At 35.9% G+C, this 20,175-nt stretch overlaps 1 protein-coding gene across 1 annotated transcript in view; it reads right to left on the reverse strand.

The window, feature by feature from the left end:
• The window catches only part of JAKMIP1 (janus kinase and microtubule interacting protein 1), an 89,859-nt gene that overhangs the window by 42,417 nt on the left and 27,267 nt on the right, over positions 1-20,175 (reverse strand). The window contains exons 3-9 of the mRNA XM_009695177.1: positions 19,521-19,730; positions 18,758-18,877; positions 16,311-16,457; positions 15,552-15,692; positions 11,945-12,004; positions 3,294-3,422; positions 1,869-1,997 (exon numbers count right to left, since the gene is read on the reverse strand). Coding sequence (XP_009693479.1) covers positions 1,869-1,997; positions 3,294-3,422; positions 11,945-12,004; positions 15,552-15,692; positions 16,311-16,457; positions 18,758-18,877; positions 19,521-19,730 — 936 coding nt within the window. The remainder of the gene's footprint in view (positions 1-1,868; positions 1,998-3,293; positions 3,423-11,944; positions 12,005-15,551; positions 15,693-16,310; positions 16,458-18,757; positions 18,878-19,520; positions 19,731-20,175) is intronic.

A 20,175-nucleotide genomic window follows, 5' to 3' on the forward strand; every position in this document is an offset into this window, starting at 1 on the left:
CCCCCCCCCGCCATCCTTTTGTGCAAAACTGCTTGCCAGCAAGCCAGCCCCAAGCCTGTACTAGTGCATGGAGTTATTCTTCCCTACATGCAAGACTTCTCCTTCCCTTTGTTGAATTTGATGAGATTCCTCTTTACGCATTTATTCAGACAGTTGAATGGTCCCTCTGAGTGGCAGCACAACTATCTCATTGTATCAATCACTACTCTCAGTTTCCTATCATCTGCAAAATTGTTGTAGGTGCACTCTGTTCAATCATCCAGGTCATTAAGAAAGAGGTTAAATAGCACTGGAGCCAGTATGAACCCCTGCAGTGCACCACTGACGACGCACCTCCAGCTGAACTTTCTGTCACTGATCACAACCCTTTAAGCTATTTCAGCCGATTTTCAGTCAACCTCACTGTCCACTTCTCCAGTCTGTACTTCGTCAGTTGGTCTATGAGAATCTTATGGGGGAAAGTGTCAGAAGACTTACTGAAGTCAAGATACAACAACATCCACGGCTTTCAATTCATCTGCCAAGTTAGTCATCTCATCATAGAAGGCTATCAAGCTGGTTAAGCGTGATTTCCCTTTCACAAATCCATAATGATCACTCCCAGTCACCTTCTTGTCTTTCAGACATTTGGAAACAGTTTCCATGATTATTTGCTCCATCCTTTTTCTAGGGACAAAGGTGAGAACCACCAGCCTTCAGCTTCCCAGATCCTCTCTCTTGCCTTTCTTGAAGACAAGAGTGACATTTGCTTTCTTGCAGTTCTCAGGAACATCCTGCAATTGTCATGACCCTTCAAAGATAATTGAGAGTGGCCTCGCAATAACATCAGTCAACTGTCTCAGTGGTCAGTAATTTACAGGTTCAAGCTGTACTTGATGCAGAATGACGGACATGATGTTGAAACTTCTATCCCTATGGCTATTGCTTGCCCATTTGGATGTTACATGTTCTTTGGTCATCGATCACAATAGTCATTCAAGTAGGGGGTGACTTGTAAATATGCTACGTTTCCAGACTTGACCCTATCTGCAAGGACTTGGGAAAAAGTAGAATAAATTTGGCCTCTAGTTAACACAGCTTTTTTGATGCCACTGCTGTTCACTGAATACATCTAGGGACTGAGTCAGAGCTCACCAATTCATTATGAAGTGATTTCTCTCCTCCCCAGTTTGAAAAAAACAGAATGGAAGATGTTAGCGTGACTTCTGCTGACCTCACCTCTGCACCAAATGGTTAAACACAGTGGTGGCAGAAAAGTAAATCACAACAGAATACATACTCTCTCACACCTCAAATACCTATAGTACAGACTGCTGTGAGAATAAAAAAAAAATTATTTCAGAGAGAGAAAACAATCACACATACTGACCTAATAGGAACAACAGCTAGCTATGTACTTTTTAGTGGAAGAATACTCTTAAACTGATATTTTAAAAATAAAATTATGATTTCATATATTCAAGAAAACACTTGAAGAAAAACTTCTTTTGTCAGATTTGGGTCAGATTTTTAATATACACATATGATAAAAGTACTTAAGTACTTAAAACAACCTATTCTCCAATTCATTTTCAATCCATCATGTTGCTATCCAAATTGCAGATTCAATTGGGAAGCATTCTCAATAACACTGTCTTACTACCGAAATTTTTAAGGTATTATGCATGCTAGAATAAAGTATAATGAAATCTCTGTTCTGATCGCACCAGAGGAATCTAAATTGTCACTTTACTGATAATATCCTCTAATCCTCAAAAACATTGTGCTATGCATTTCACTGACTTGCAAAGATGTCTCCCACTACTACAAGTTTTTTCAGCTTTTTAAATAATTTCAGAATTAAAAGAAATTTCAGTTAAAAAAATTACCCTTGCTTCTCTCTCTGCATCCAGGGTTCCACCAACTTGTTCTTGAAGCAATGCATATGCCCTTTGCAAAGCTTGGTACTCTCTTGTTAACTGGCAGAATCTTAGTTCAGCTTCTTCTTTAGGTGTGCTCTTAATGAAGAGGGGAAAAAAAAGTGGTTTTGTGCATGTAAAAATAAATATGTATGATAATAGGCTTGTTTATATAGACAGATAGACTCACAAACACAACAAGTAACACAACTCATACTGGGTCTCAAAGTTTAATAAAGGTTTAAAAAACCAAAACAAGTAGAAATGGAAGGAAGGATGATTTGAGGATGACACAGGAATTAAGAGATCAGTAACTGTTTTGACTGCACAATTTCAGGACAGTGTAAGTTGCTGTGTAAGGCAGTAATGTATAGAAATGGAAAGAAACTGACTGGGGAAAGATGAGAGGGAAAAGTTCTGTGCACCACTGTCTTCAGCAACTCCACTGCCATGGGGGCTGCAGAAGGGGTTCGTTCTATTTGTCATGCAGTCCATCACTCCCTTACTCTTTGTCTCTACTATGCCAGGGTAAAGCATTTTACCAGCACAAGCACACTGACACAGAAGTAATATTTTAAAATCCATTAAACGCTTTTAAAATTTTTTTTTAACATGAAGTATTTTTAATGTCTTAATTTTGTTTGAATTTTGAGCAACTGGCATCAATGCTTTCAAGGTCTTTCCTATAATGCTGAGGGCAAGAAATGTCCTTCCCTTTAATTAATTTTTGCTCCAGGAACTCGAGCTCTAAGGAAAAGAGATTACAATAGTATTAGATAGTAAACCTAGAAAAATATGAAGCTTCTTGTGACTGAGGAGTATTAGGCACAAGTTAGCTAACAGGAGAGAAAGATGAAAAAGGGCATCTAATTCATGCTTTGTCATCAGCCCTGCAATCTTTTAAAGTAGGCCAGGTGCACTGTATATCTATCACAGAGCTGAAACAAAACATGTCAGTGGGTATTTACTGCCTATGATCATTTAAGCCTTGATGAATTGCAAAAGCCTCTCTCAGTATTGTAAGTACAGAAGGAAAATCCTAGTTGTATCAAAACAGTCAAATAAATTATAAGGTTGAAAGGCAAATTATTGTCTAGTGACTATTGACTTTTGGTAAAGCAACATGCCTATTCATTTTCTTTTGACTAATAAGGAAGGGTTTCAGAAAAACAATTTTATTTCTCAGCCTAATATCTGCCAAATCTGTCAGGCAGAATATTATCTTATTAATTCTATTGCAATGACTGTGGATGTGTTACTGGACTTGAAAGAAAATAAAGCAATTTTCTGCCAAATCTGTCAACATTCCTGTGGCAGAATAGCTGAAAAAAATCTTTGCATTTATACTCCATGTCAATTTTTATAGAACTTAAGAACAAGTCATCTACTACTTACATCTTCCAAATCTTCCTCTGGTGTTGCTGGTGTCCTATCTGTTTTATCTGTGTTATATGAAGTTACAGATGATGTTTCTGAATCAACAGATTCTTCATCAAATCCAAAAAATGTCTCCACAACATGCCTCTGAAAAATTAGTTTTTCTTAGTTACTAGCAAAATAGTTGGAAAACTCCAACGACCTGGTAAACAGTAGCCAAGTTATTCTCTGACCATTATTTTAGTATTTAGGAAGCAAAAAAGGCTCCTTTGTAAACTCATTCCTCAATTAAATTAGCTACCTTTTCAACATCATTTGTATAAGAATCTCCAAGGACTGAACTGTACATAGCACTGGGTAATTTCCAATAGAGTAATGCTTTAGTATAAAAGCTAATTACCAAAATCATACAGATCTCACAAGATTCACAGTAGAGGAATGCAGTATCTATTAAGAAGAAAGTAACCCAATATGATATAACGTACAAGATATGGAACCCAAAGGGAAAAACATTCTGAAGAACAATGTGGAACAAATTTTGTCATTCATATTAATTTTAAAAAAGAAAAAGAAGAAGAAAAAGATTAATTTATAATATTTTGCAAAATCCTACTCAAAAGCGTAAATTGCCACCTTCCATTTGTTTTTCTAACATCATCATTCTCAATTTTTTCAAAAGTTTGCTCCAATATTTTTACTAACCAAAAAAACTATGCTTAGGGAAAACCAGCATTTCAATGAATATTTTAAAAATTTTACACAATGTAATCAATTAAATGCATGCTTACAGAAAACTAGAGGAAATGAATAGCCAATGGAAGTAAATAGTACAATATTCATTGTGAAAAATATTATGTTTTATATAAAATATCACAACTGCCATAATTCTTTAACCATTAAGAGCTCCCTTTCCCCCAGTTTCCTAACATATGCTCAAAAAGCAGCAAATTTCAATGGAAAATTCTGCTGTTCAAAAAAAAGAAAAAATTGTTTAAACATTGAACTAAAAAAACAAGTTTCAAGTGTTTTTCCTTCCAAAATAACAATAACAACATTTAAATGTTATTAATCTATAGAAACCCTAATGTTTTACACCATACAAGGGTTCTAATAACCCAACACAAATTCAGAGGAGCAAGAAAACAAAGGAAAGGAAAAAAAAAGGGTGTTGCTGGAAAAATGGAGTCGGGTTATGAAGCATCCTAGACCGGGAAGCTAGAGGAGAGGGGTTGCTCTAAGAAGATGAAGGAAAGTCTGTCTATCCATCTCTATATTTTTTGGCACTGCTTGACGCTGAATCATAGATCCTAATGTTATAGTTTGGGGTTTTTTTTAAACAAAACTATAAACCACAGGTAGTATGTGAGAAGATAATAGCCCTCTTCATTAGAAAGGCCTGAATGATAAAAAAAAAAAATTATCAGTTGTGATTAACTCAGAACATCACACATCTTACATCTCAGCAAAGCCAAACTGGCTAAGTGAGTAGAATTGTGAGCTATCAATTTCATGCACGATTCTGAAAGCTTTTGTTTTATCTATAATGCCCTATACATGATGAATTCCAAATATTTACCTTTCACCACAGTCTTCTAGACTTATCTAACTTTATACCTTCTTCCAGTATGTCTGCAAAGTACTGTCTTCACTTTCTCACAAAGGCCCAAAATGCTTAATACATTCCTTTGGTTCAGCACAGCTCTTATCAACAGCCAAAATATTCTATCATGAATTAAGTGGTACCATAAAATCAAGCTTGTAGGCGTGACTTGGTGCCTGCATGCATGACACCATGCACTCCATTTACAGCCTGCATCCCTGTTTACCATGGTGCACCAGGTTACAGTCTCATCACTCATTAGCAAAACAACTCCATCGTAGTTTCACAGCGCAGCTAATCCCACTCAAAGTACCAAAGACAGTTTCAAGATCCTCTTCTGAACCACTTAACTGCTACACTTAAGATAAGCACCACAAATAATAATTTAAAAAATTCACTCAGACCACATCTGACCACATGAAAGGATGATATGCACTCAAAAAAAAAAAAAAAAAAAGCCACATCTTTTCCAAATAGACTGTAGTTACATATTTCCATACAGATAAATATGATACAGTACACAAGGCAAAGAGCTTTTGAACAATCTTCAGAAACAAACTTCCTTTTGCATGCTACTAGACCACTAGAGTTACTATTTATTGTATTTACAAGTAAAGAAAAGGAGTGTATTTATAGTATTAAAACCCTGTAAAGACCCATTACTCAGTTAGGAAGCACTGTGATCCTTTAACTAGACAGAGCTATGTCTAACGCACTTCAGATAAACACTTTCCTGGGATAATTTAATTCTTTCCTCCAGCATTCACATGATACACCAATTTGTTCACCATTCTGTCCTACTGAGCAAAACAAAGTACACGGGGAACACGTTTAAGCTCTATTCTAGAAATATAAAGACTTATCCAGAAAGCTGATGTGTTCCCTCACACTCAAATTACAAACATTTCAGATTCCTCTCTCACAAGTACCAAGGTTTACCATGAAAACTGAGCTGTAATTAGTCCTTGGGAGATGGCCCATCCAGCATTTCTTCCACACTGAATACTGGTTGCAGCCTATAATCATCTAACAGTGATACTACAAGTAAATACCAGCAGTTGAAAACAGAGCTAAGGAAACAGTGCTGCCTTCAAGCTGTAAAGAAGACAAATTTACAACCTGGATGGCCAGGTCAACTCAGCATGAAGAATTTCCTTCTGTCTCCAAACTGACAAGCAGATACAGTTTAATAAAGATGAAGGTAGATTATATGGAGGTAAAGAAGATGATGGCAGGTAAACAAAAACCAAGAGACTTTCATGAAAACCGCATCCTCATTTTGCAGCATGGATATTTGTTACTCAAAGATGCTGAGAGTAAACTCAAAACAAAGCTACACGCAGACTCTTATACGAATACTTTTAGATCCTGCTTTTCTGTCCGCACCAGCTTGTCTGCGGATGGAGCTCAGAACATTTCGCCTGTGCTTTGGAGGAACCTAGCCAGGATAAGCAACTCCAAGGACTGCAGAACAGTTGAACCTGCTCGTGCCTCCTGCTTCAAGGATGCCTGGCCTCAAAAATGACAAATGCCCTTGAGCAAATCTCAACCAAAATCTGCAATAAAGTACAGGCTTGAGGGCTGACAAAGTGAATAAGAATCAAGCCTTGACTTTGAATAGGTTGGTAGAAGGCACTTGGAAAAGATGGAGAGCAAAACTCTGCTGTATTATCATATATATGGCACAGAGAATACAGTGTCATGAAGGTCAGCAGCAGCTTAGATAAAACTGACAATAAGGCTTATCATACCTATGGGGCTTTTTGCTATACCTCAAACTACAGCCGCTTCTGTAGATAACTCAGCCTAAGTATGTATGTTCCCTTAACTCTGCATACACACGCCCATGCACACTGTTTCAAAGGGTGAAAACATAATAGTAAAACAACAGCGGGTTCGATTTCACATAAATGTATATACATTTGAAAAGATACTTAAAGCAATGCCATTGTTTTGACAAAAGATATTAGCTGCATTTAAACATTTCACTAGTTGGAAAAGTAGGGAAAAATAATTAGCATATATCAATAAACAAATCACCTGATTATTAGATACTTCACAATAGAAAAACCCAACACTTCAAGGAGAGTCAAAAGTCAAAAACTGTTAAATGCTGTACAGACTGCCTATAATACTTGGAGCTATGAGTGAACCACTTATTTATTTTTAATGACGCCTTCCTCTTTAGAGAAGCTGTACGTTTATCATTTTGTGGAACAGATACTTTCCATATAAATAGAGATATGGTATTTAACCATTGTATATTAATTGCACATCTATGAATTGCTTCATGTCATAATTACAAAATAGCCTTTTTTATTGTTGATCATCTAATATCTGAAGCAACTAGCTACAAGAAGTGATTCACAGTAAAATAAGAACAAATTAATTGTTAAGGGAACAGTTGTAGAGAGAAAAAAAAGAAAAAAGACATCTGGTTCATACAAAGTTTGTTGATAAACACTGTAATAAATAATAAGACATAAATAAATACACCAACTCCCAGGGAGATTCCACATATAGCTCAAAAGTTGAATCACAATGGTTTTTGAAAAGTGTATACAAACATGTATAATACTCACTGGATTTTTGTAACTATACACTATTTTCATTCAAGGTTCATTCAGATTTTCTTAGTCTTAGGAACATTCTCCATTGACAATTTAAAGATTCTTTTATATTGATTTGTACATTTGTTACTTCTAAATCATAACTTCATAACTGAGAAAACAGTCATATAAATTGCTGACAATTTCTGATTTAAATTCTAATTTCACTGACTACTGCCATGCATTTAAGAGCAAGTATTTTTCATGTGGATTTTTATTGAAGTTTTCACATAATTTTAAAGTAAAATTATGCATTAGGTCTTTATAATTCAAGTATGAATGCTTCTACTGAAGTATGGTGCTCAGTAAACATTAAAGTTTAGAATGTTATAAATCAATAGTGACACATAGACCATATTATATGCAAATTTCAACATACTCATTTTTTTAATGGTTTGGATTAGATATACTTTCATATAAATAATCTTATTTCTCTATTTTAAAGTAGTTTCACTTTACATTTAAATATCTCATTTTTCAAGTAATTAATCTTACATGATGAAAATGATCCAAGATTACTTTGCTTGTAATGCAATCAGATGAACTAATCAGTAACTTCTTACCTTCATGCTTATATGTCATTTCTTGGCAGCCAGAAAAATACAGGCACACCAAAACACAGAGGCAGATAAAAAAAGAAAAATATAAAACAAGAAATATGAACTCCATCACCCCAGTGTGCAAGCTTTCCACTATCGTGAATACAGTTTATTTTTTAAAGTTTAAATAAAGAAACAAATCCATAGAGTCCTGCAGTTTCCAAACAAACTGGGCAATTATGCCTTATTTTCAAACAAGTGACTTCATCAATCATGGAATCACTGTAATTCCACTCTACATGTCAAAAATAAACAAAACCCCAAAAATAATGTTTGCAGAGTTTCTTGGTTATTTCAATTCCAAAACTGGAAGGAAAAGAAAAAAAGGTATAGAAAAAAAACACCTGGAAAACTGGAAAAAAGCATGCTTTAAACAGCAAAAGAAGCTTCACCTCTGGTACTTCTTTTTCCTAACAAGTCCGTTGGCACATTAATGTTAGAAAACAAAAGAAAACCAAAACCAAACCACCTTTATCAGCTTAGGTTGCTTCACTTCAGAGAAAACTATCCTACAGCACCTGAATATACAGAGTCACTACATTACTCCTCTAAACACCTTGCAACGACAGAGGTTATAAAGCCCCATGCAACTATGCTGCTCCTTTCCTTGGGGAACCTGAGCCCGTTGCCAGCGCTGTTCTGTGGACTCTTGTGCCCCTTGGTAATTAAAAGAGTGCTCAGTGAAAGCTACACTAGCAACAGTAACCTAGTGCACCTACAGAGCTTCAGAAATAACATACACACACACACGCAAAAAATATTTAAATCCTTGGTATTTTCAAAAGCTTCTGAGCTGAACTAATGTTCTTTAGACCCAACTGGGCTATAAATGCTACTAGACTAGCCTGACAGATCATTCATACAAACTATCTTAAAGATGGAGAAAGGCATGCCACAGATTCTGTTCCAGCTAACAGGAATCACTGTCAGGAAAATACTCATATTAGAAACCAAACACAGACACTGTCCAGGGTACCTTGAAAATTAAGGAATCTGGAGTGTAAAAGTACCCATTCAGGAGAAGCTGCAACAGTGGATGAGTAGATGAGTCTTCACCCTGTGCACCAAGTTCTTCTTTACTAGAACAAAAAAGGAACCTTTCTATGCCTTTTAGTCTGAGCTTATCTGACTACACTCATGAAGCCTAATTCTCATCAGTTATTTCCCTTTTCAGTTTGTCAAGGGAAGTGGGACACAGCTGGAAACAGATCCAACTCCAACAGCCAAACTTTGATGATTCACTGTGCTAATGTTATTTTTACATTTAACGAGACTCAAAAAAGCAAAGCCAATTATTTATGTCAGTGATTTCTCCTTCTGAGTGGTTGGTTAGGACAGATGCACTCATAATTTTGTCTACTATTATATATAGGTTATCATCTCTATAATATAAAAATATTGCACAGATCATAGATGGAAATACACTTGCAATGTATGTGTCTCTATACAAAGCAACTCATCTTAGATTGCTTTTATAGTCCATGGAGAGAAACAGGCAATTTTAGGACAAAACTCATATGGTCTGTTTAGATATCTAGTTCCAGATGAGAACAAACATCTCTTAATGTTACCATTCTGTCCAGGGTGAGATATCTATCTCTCACCTCCACTAATGACATCTAACCAAGCATTGCAAATGCCTGTTTTTTTCAGCTGTTTTCATCTGGATTCCTGAGATAGGCTGTAAAAACAGAGAGGATGAAGATGGTACAATCCCAACAGCTCATCTGGGTAAGCAGTCCATTCTTCCTTTGAGGATTTTGATCCTCACAGGATCACACAGGTGACCTGGAAGGAAATCAGCCTGTATGCCAGGATTGGATTTTTAGAAGCTAACATCAACAGTGTTTAAACTCCAAGTCAACATGGCATATACACGTGAATAGCCTACAGGTTTATATGATGGCAGGTAATAGGACACTAATAAATATATTATTGATTACTTCTTTCCTTCCTTAAGGAATTAGCACATTTAGAAACTATATCTACGTAGTTATATAATAACTAGCATAGTATAAATAGTATAACTAGTACGGTATATATAATCCCATTCACTATTCTCTCACAACTTCCTCTCTTTTTCACTTGTTTTTGTTTTTAGTCCTGCCTTTCCTTTGAGGAGATAACATCAAATAAAATTTCAAATGGCCAGTTTCATATTGGTACTGAAGAGTTAATGGAGAGGGGATGGAGTAACTAGTGCGAGTTATGTCTGCTACTGATTAATTTGTTCTTTCTGGTGTACCCATCATATCATAAGAAGCAAACCCCTACTAATGCTGCTGCTCATATGCCCACAATCCTTGCAGAAATCTCTGCAGAAACCCCCAATAATAGTACTTTTACCACATGAAGAATAGCACTGCCACTAATTTTTTATTAGTATCATACAGATTTTCTCCAACCCTCATGTTCAACTCTTGCTTTGGTCAATAAGGAAAAGAAGAAGAAGATACCAGAAAAGCAGCAGCTTGCTCAAGAGAAAAATAGGTAAAAGGAAAAGATACAGAGTCCAGGTGAGCTGAAGTTCTCTTAACACAGAACATTTTTAAGAGCTAAATGAATAGTTACAGAAGTTTTCAGCCTACAGAAATTAGCAGCACTAGTTATCAACTCCTAAAAATTACATTAACTAGATTTTTTTCATTAGGAACTTTACAGTTTAGCAAAAGATCTTACACAAGTAATTTAAAATTGGATAAGGGCTACTAATTAGAGAGGACTATAAAAATTACAGTTTTAGTTACATATCTATATATATATTTAATGTCCTGTTTTCGAACTTGTTCTCAACACATAGACTTCCAGCTATATTACACCAAGAAAGAATGGTTCAGGATCACTGTAAATATATTTGGTGTCTATCAGCTTTCCATTACATAACAGCAAAAAAACAAGATTTATTGTTACTTCTGAATTTTTGTTTTTTCACATGTAAAAGACACATCATTATTAGAAGCATAATTTGAAGAAATTACTGCTGAAACAGAGAACCCCAAAGGATAAATCTTTCAGAATACAAGTATTACAGAATGTAAAGCAATAAAAAAGCACCACCTGAGATCATCAGGAATATACTACACAGAATACGCTGACAACAAGCACTCATTTATGACAGAATATATCTTAAGCTACCATACAGACGATAATTAGCTCTCCACTCTTCACTTCCATTTTTTCCCTTCTTATCCCATTCTCCTCCCCTCACACGGTCCAGGCTGCTAATGTTCAACTTCAAAAAAAACATTATTCAGCAAAATTAATTACTTTAAGTATGTGTTATAATAAACACTAAAGTGTTATAATAAACACTCTGAAGCAAAACTTTTCTGTTTCTACAATCTACATTTTTCTTTTTTACTTTGCGTTCTAGAGAAAAATAGCTACTCAAGAAAATTAGTTAGAATCTTTTTACTATATATATATCACATACAGAAATGTCATTTCAATAACATCCCTAGCATGAGTTAAAGTTTTCAATTGCAATTAAGTAGTAACTTGGTACGAGTAGTTTAAAGTGTGTATTTTCTTTAAAAAGAACTGAGTATTTGTCCTTTGAAATGTTAGTTGTTCCAAGTTATTACATCATTTAGGCCTCAAGGCACTTGAATATTTAGGCCACAATGGCTAAAAGTGTAATTATATTAAGACAAACCCCAAACCAACAACACTTGTGTGCCGTACAAAACTTGCAGCTCCTGAATTGTCCTAAGAAAAAGTTAATTAGCACTCACCAAAGAAGACAGGAGAATTACATGAAATTTTACCATTAATTTAAGTAGCGCTTTAATTTCAGGCAGAATTTGAAACAAGTGTTGCTCACAACAACAGAAATGCATGGGAAACCAAAGGTTTGCTCACCTTTGGAGGCTTCAGACTTTTCCTCTTCTGTTTTTTAGACCGCAATAACCGTTCCCTTTCCTAGAAGGAAAGAAAACATTTTGGTATGGGTTTCTTTTAAAACATATTTAGGTATGTCTAACACAAAGAAACATCATTAAATTTTTCTTAAAGTCTGTGATAAAGCTAACACAAAAACAATGTCTTTATCCTTTTGAATAATGCCATGTTGATATAACACCATGCTGTACTGCAGCTTTATTCCTTTAGCAAACAAACCTTCAGTCATATACTTTACACACTTGATGGGAAGTTGGCAAGAAAAGGCTTTGTTAAATACTGAGCTCAGATTTCCAACAGTTCTTTTGACTCTTTTACCAAGAAGTTCACTATGGAAACAGAATTCACATTCCCACTCCAGTGCTCAACCATCCTGAAGAAGCAGGTCAGTAGCCAAAAATGAATCCTCTCTTAGTAATTACAAGTCATTATATCAGGCATACTCCCATATACAAGCATGCACACGCAGATATAGTGCTACACGTTATTTATCGTTGTAGGGCAAAAGTGTCAAATCCAAAGGCACTCTCAATCTGTGTCAGTTTAGTCTGTGTCTTTTTTTCTACTGTGGCTTTGGAATAAGATCACAATTAACTACATCAAAACAGGAGGAGGTTATAACTGGAAAAATGCAGGTTTACAAACATTTAAGTCTAAGAATACTGTCTTGAATTCCAACAAAGAAGAGGAAGAGAAGGTAGAAAATGCAAAGGAGCAAGCAAAAAAAACACCCAATAACACAGGAGGGAGGTGACCTGACTCCTTGCCTTTTTTCTGATTCTTTCCCCAGCTCTACATCTTTGTTTGCAGCAAATCTGTTTTTAGAAGAATGATATAGTTCCAAGTGCTTCTCTAGCAGTTATTGCTCATTGCATTGTATTAGTCTATTCAGAGTTACTTGCTTTATATTCAGTTCAGAAACTGAATAAATAAGAAGCTGCCAGTGGAAATCACAACAAAATAATTTATCTTTATAAACATACTGTTCCAGGAATGAAGTTTTGGAAAATAAGAAATAAGTCAGAAAAGCCCAACTTGTATAGCACCTTTAATACCTGTGGTTTTCATACAAGGAAAAGTAAAGGCTGCCAAAGTAGAATGGAGCAGGTATTTCAAGCTGCAGAATAATATAATGTGACATATTAAGCTAAAGCTGAAAGCACACGGTTGAATTTTATAGTGTTGGAGAAAAATGCTCTCTCCTTAGGTACCTGGTTAAGGCACAGTCTCTGCTTTAACCCGGGTCTCCTGCCTCCCAAGCAGGTGTCCAAAAACTTGGACTTTCCTCTCACTTCAGTGCAGAATGAACAAACACTTCCAAAATCCCCCACTCCTTCCTGTTTCTAATCTTGTTTGTAAAAAGACTGCTTAATTTACTGTGTCAATAACACATCAAGCTACCAGAACAATAATAATGCCAATTAAAAAACACCATTTGCTGAATCACTCACATCTTTTGCAATCATCTGAGTTTATCTTGACAGCTTTGTTTTTAAGAACTGACCACTGTTGTGGAAGAACTCACACTGCTATGGCTTCAACAGCATCAAAGGTATCCTACAAATGACACTGTTAATCAATTCAGACAACCCTATTGCCTAAGACTATTCTTATTTCTGTGTATCATATTGGCCTCAGCTGGAGCTAAGCTGACGACTTTTGCATTAATCAGGTATGTGACATGTGGGTCATTCCTGATAATTATGATACATTTGTATTCTGTAGAGGTGTAGTTTGAGCTAGAAAAGCTAGCTAAAAAGCATAACGGAAGTGCAGAATTCTACTGCATTCGTATCAAAGGCGAAGCATCAATTAGTTTGTACTGCCAACTAAAGCAGTATCCTAGTCAACAACTTATTTCTGCGAGTGAAATAGTATCTGTAAATAGGAAACAAAGCAAAAAATGAAATTGTATTTCAAAATATTTATTTATTTTACTTTCATACTAAACACAAGTTAATACTATTTGACCAAAATCAGGATACAATTTATTTCCTCAGATTATTGGCTGAGACAGTAAGAAGAGAGCCCTTTCATACCCACTCCACACTTAAATATAAGTGAGGTTATATCTGCCATATACTGTGAATTTAGTATCATGTCACAGTCCCTGCCTGTACAATTGTACTTGGAAGGTAAAGCAGCATTGCTCTGTGAATCAAACTCCACATCAGAGTAACATGCTACTGCTTGTAACACTGTGACACTGGAGAATGCATACAGATATCAATCTTTGGCACTGATTACAGAGAGAAATCCTGGGTCAAAATCTCAGAGGAACTGCCAAGAACAGAGACAATGTTCCAGACAGAGCAATAACACATCTTGTTGATTTATATTTCTGGGTTTTCTATTCTTATTTTCAATGTTGTATCCAATTGTTTAATTTTCTGTTTAAACAGAATGATGTTAAATTGGTGTTATCATTTTGTAGCACTCAGTAGTGCCATTTCAGATGTTCTGAGTCTCCCTGGGTTCCAGGTCCTGCTCCAGAAGGCCAGGGGTCTCTCAGAGATCATATATAAACCAGATCTTATAGCAGCCTTCCAGTACCTAAAAGAGGCCTACAAGAAAGCTGAGGAGGGCCTTTTAACAAGGGCATGTAGTGATAGGACAAGGGGCAATGGTTTTAAACCAGAAGAGGGAAGATTTAGATTAGATATAAGGAAGAAATCCTTCACTGTGAGGGTGGTGAGGGACTGGAACAGGTTGCCCAGAGAAGCTGTGGATGCCCCATCTCTGGAAGTGTTCAAGGCTAGGCTGGATGGGGCTTTGAGCAACCTGGTCTAGTGGAAGGTGTCACTGGCCATGGCAGGGGGGTTGGAACTAGATGACCTTCAAGGTCCCTTCCTACCAAACCATTCTGTGATGCTATGACTCTATGATACATCATTTATGCCAGCACCAGAAGGGTATATCATAAGGTGCACTAAATAGCACTAGACAACCTCTAACGCAACTCAAAAGAGTCCTGATCAAACAGTACAAACATCTATGAGCATCATCTTAAGCAGTCCTCATGGTCAGAGGGTAGCAGCTGTGCAATTCTAATCTTAAACTATGCTGCTACCTTTGGTTAGATGAACCATGTATACTTCTCTTTGTCTGTTATAAAGACAGCTAGTGTGGCCAGCCCTGTTAGAGATGCTTAGTTAGGCGAAATTAATGCCACCCTGCACGTTCCTTTCTTTTAGGAGAACTTCCAGATCAGGGTAGTGGTTGGGTTTGCACTAGGGTCTACATCCAACACATTTCAGTCATTAAGTTTTGGAACGTGTCCTTTCCTCAAGTTCTTCAGTCGTTGACAGCCGCTTTCGTAAGTAAGGTGGATGGACTGATGCACTCCTTTTCACAAGCAGCTCATAATAGGTAAATATTTTATAATACACAGACTCATACACATTCCAAATAAATTCATTCACTACCTGAGAAATAACAAGAACCCTTTGATACCAAAGAACTATTTCTGTATCACTACTACAACTGGAGTTAAAATACCGTTCTCAAATCTTTAGCTTGCCTATAGATGTGTGTGCATGCACGTGTGTATACCAGTCATAAGCATTACCACTGTGAGATCATCAATAACATGCTGCTGTTCTTTGACTTGCAGTCTAAGGAATTCAATTTCTTGTTCCTCCCGTGTGCTGCTGAGATCATTCAAAGATGTGTGCCTCTTCAGCGCTGGCTGTGCAGATAACTTCTCTTTCTACAAAAATTGAAATAAAATTTAAGAAAAATTAAATATAAAGAACGTTTTTAAGTGTCTTGCTGTAACAGGAAGAAAATTCTCATGTGTGAATCAAGAGTTCTTTGAATTCATCAGTGCATGCTCCACTACAACATAAGGCCTCTTTTAACAAAAAAAAAATTACACGTTCTGTATGCCTTAGTGTTAGTATCTCACATAAGATATTTTTAAAAATAATCAAAGAACATAGTCTGGGACAAATTTAGCAGACAAGTGAACTCAATGATCTATCATAGGGCATAATAGAGCCTTTGGGACATGCACTCAAATTCAGTTCTGACATCTAATCACAAAAGCAGCTTTTATTAAAGTTGATTTTTAGTCATACGTTTGTATAGCCTACAAACACACTTTGTCTACATGTGATCCTTTCCCTTAATCAGTGTGAATTGATACAACACAAAGCACACGCCACTCTGAATTTACAATATGAATATTCAGCTGCATTGGCTGAATTTGACAGATACCATCCCAGCGTTTACACTCTGAAATGTCTGTATTACAGTAAAAGCCTCACAAGCCCCTTCACCTCAGTGTGCAATGCGTTCTTATAACATGATGTGAGAGATTACTTACTAGTTCTACATTTTCCCTTGATAGATTTTTTATTTTCTCTTCCATTCTCTGGATACATTGCAACATATCATCATTTTTTTTGCTCATCCTCTTATTTTTTTCTACCAAAGGTTTCAGCTGACTTTCTGTCTCCCGAGAACGTTTCAGCTGCAAATGGCAAAGGAACAAAGTAAGCTGTGCTTTAGTTTATAGCTGTAGAAAAGAAGAGATATCAGTGTTTGCACTTGCCTTCTTTGTTCATTCAGAAAGTTTAGTTCTTTTGTTAAGTAGCATCTGATATAGACCTACTGTTCAACTAAGAACTACACGAGTCCAAATAAGTAAGATGTAGCATTTTTGTACAGTCTACAAAAACACTAGATTTGGCAGTGGATTTTGCTCTTGGAAAACACTTACGATGATCTGTAAAAGTGATTTCTTGACAAACTAATGTAATTGTATATAAGCTTTTTTGACCAACTAGGTCTCTAGAGTAGTCATTTTCACCAATTTAGCTATCCCGTACTAGGAGTAAATTCTTCCTCCTCTACTTTAAAAACCCCTATACCTAATGTGTAATTAGAACAATGAGAAATTCAGCCAGAGGGCACAGATTCAATCTCAGCATTCTGCTGACATTTTCAAGCTGCTCAATTTTGTTCCTGTGGCTTTATGATGTTAGACAATTATGTGAAGCAAATTACTGCCCTTTCTTGCATTTCTGTGTGTTCAATATGTCACTCTTTTTATTTCATTAATCCTTCAGCTGTTTTGTTTGTAAAAAATTATTTTTTCCAACCAAAAGATTTTTAAATTTACTGAGTTTTAACTGGAAATGAGAAAAACATAATCTTTCTGAGTATTTGGTTTTCTATTTCATTCTCAGGAGAAAATTATTTTTCACAGTGCTTAATCACACAATGTTACTGATATTACTGGTTTTATGTAATATTGTCCCACAATGTGATAAAACCTTCTCTATATCTTTTCCAAAATATATTTCTTATGCCTCTAAGTCAAGCATCAAGAAGAGCACTTGACTGAGTCATACACGTCCTCCATCTAGAGGGACATGGAAGGATAGATGTTGCAGCACTTCAGCATTCTTCAGGGACGTTTTGAAATACTTATGTACACAGAAAGGATTAGGAGGCTGAATTATCTTGTCTTTATATAATGTAATCTTGAAAAAAGGCAAGATGTTCTTGAGAGTATAGAGCAGAGAAAAGCAACTGTACCAGTAAAAGTGGGGGAAAAAAAATAAAAACAACAAACACTCCGCACTTAGGTAAAGTAGCAAAAACGGCAAACTATACCCAGGCTAAAACACATGTTCTTCTTACCCCAAGAAACTTGAATTGTTAATGAGGAATCGATTTTTTTCATACGAAAAGGCAGTTTAGATTATACAGCTATTTAAAGAGGAAAAGTTTGAAGAAAAAGACATGATTATGTTCACAATTCATCCAATTTTAGTCTAGCATTGTTCAACTGACTTCACTAATCTAGATTCAGCCAAGATGTTGGACAAGAAAAATTTCAAAAATTAGCTCTTCAGATAACGGTTGAGACATCTTAACTAAATTAAGTCCTTTTATCATAAAGCAAAGCCTTCATATCTCAACATGAAGAGCTAAGTCTGACAAAGCAAGGAGGAAGATGTCAATGCTTTGCTCACCTATATGTCTGACACAAGGCAAGGGTGCCCTCCCCTTCTGCCCTGACCAGACATAATAACGTTATTTTAGAATCAGATACATAGGTTGCAGAAGAGAAAAATTCCATCTGATTAGAATGAAAAAAAATCTTTTCTAGTGCTGTTAGAATTCGAGCATTATACAAGGACATAGGTAAAAACTCCTACAGTTAAAACCCGCCTCCCATTGATGTCAATGGGAGTTTTACCATTAACCTCAGTGCAAGCAATTAAGAACCGATGCAGGCTAATAAAATTCATTCTTAAAATTTGTGTCATATCCTTTCTTTTGTAAGTTACTATCACTCTCCTAGGATAATTTCACCTACTTAAGAGATTTCCCTTGAGAAATGGCAGATCTTTCATCACTAGCACAAGAAGGCTTTTTTAACTCGTAGCTAGCATAAGCATGTCATAAAACCAATGTCAAATTTCAAAAAGATTAACACAGTAAGTTAAGGGCATAGATTACGCATGTTTTACACAACATCATTACACAGTGCTGCAGGCAAACTACCAGCCAATTTGATTACACTGACCCCAAAATAAATTTATAAATTTTTATTTTTTTGGAACAAGAGAGATTCCATCCATGTCTTTTATGGTCACAAAGTGAATTTCTATAGAAATCTCTGTTGTATTTAGATATAATTGATTGAGGCCAACTGGAACTAATTTATAAATTATTTATAACACTGACTTTCCAACATTCAGTCTTTTACCATAAAGATGCCCTCCCAGTCACCATCTGTGTTATTACTAATTAATTTACCAGTTCATTTCTTTCATCTGCTAAGAGAGTATTTCTGTCTTCCAGCTTCCTTATTACAGCATTCAGTTCAGCAATTTTTAACTGAAATCTCCGCACATCTCGTTCATCCAAATGCTGCTCCTTTATATCAAAAACATACAGATATGTAAAATTACCTCTTAAAAATATCTTACTATCCATAATTTCATATCATAGTTTAGTAAGCGGGTTGTGTAAATTTAAAATAGACTTGTACATCAATGTCTGGAAAGCACATTTTAATTAACTGAAATATTAAACAACATCCTGTGGAAGTGCTATGTGACACATTACATAAAAAGTGTCTACTTGTGAAATGTATGTAAAGGTTTAACAATTTTTTTAAAAAGCAACTAGATTAATAAAGATAAATAAATAAATAAACAAACCAGATTTCTTACTATCAGCTAAAATCATTCTAGTGCATAGGACACAGATTAAAATCACATGGTTCAGTTTTTGAGAAGAATAGTATCTATTTGCCATTGGTTAAAATAATTCCTAAAGCTATGAAATTAATAGCCAAGAAAATAATGGGGTTCACAGCCAAAGCTCACAATGTAAATTCTAACTATATTCAAGATGACCAATGAGTTTCTGAATCATCAATGACACAGCACAGTGCAGGGCCATTTAGTATTAATTAGTCGTTCCAGTATTTTAAAAGTAACCACAAAACCCAATGTGAACACCCAGCCAGCAATTATCCTGTGTTGAACATTTGAAGAAAACACAATTTTCTTACCGGGCTTCCCATCAGTTCGGTGATATCCCCGACTCCCACAGGAAGCTCTCTCTTAGGACTGCTGTGGTATCGTTCTGCCTCCTTCACTTGGACAAGTTGTTCGTCCAAAGCTTCTTTCTGAAGGAGCAGTTTCTGTGTATGGCCTGCCTGGACACCAAGATCTTTCTCCAGAGCCAGAATCACCCTGTCTTTGCCTTTTATCTCATCCATCTGGAAGGAAAGCAAGAAGGAAGTTTCAGTAATCTCCAAGTGTTCGCTGCATGCATACTCACAAACCTGCAAAAACAAAGTTCTATTTCTCTCAGAATTATACCAGCACCCAAACTGTGGTTGCTAAAAAGAAGATACCTCTCATCTGAAGCATTTTCCCTTCCCCTTAAAAAAGTTTCAGCTTTCATTTGGTCATGAGTTTGCTCTGTGAACTCTCAAGAGATAAACAAAAACACAGGCAAACATACACTGAAAGAGAATACGTAGTCACTGAAATCATCCACTTCATCTGAGGATACATATTTCTATAAGCAGAAGAAAAATCTCCCTTTACTATGTTTCAGAGAAGAAATACAGGGGTAGTAGAAGATAAGACAAACACGCCCTTTAAAACTCACCTGGGGCTTTGTTTTAAAGCTTGAGTCATACACATTTGCCCCATGTT

The sequence above is a fragment of the Cariama cristata genome, unplaced genomic scaffold, assembly GCF_000690535.1.
Source record: "Cariama cristata isolate BGI_N322 unplaced genomic scaffold, ASM69053v1 scaffold15012, whole genome shotgun sequence".
NCBI lineage: Eukaryota > Metazoa > Chordata > Aves > Cariamiformes > Cariamidae > Cariama > Cariama cristata.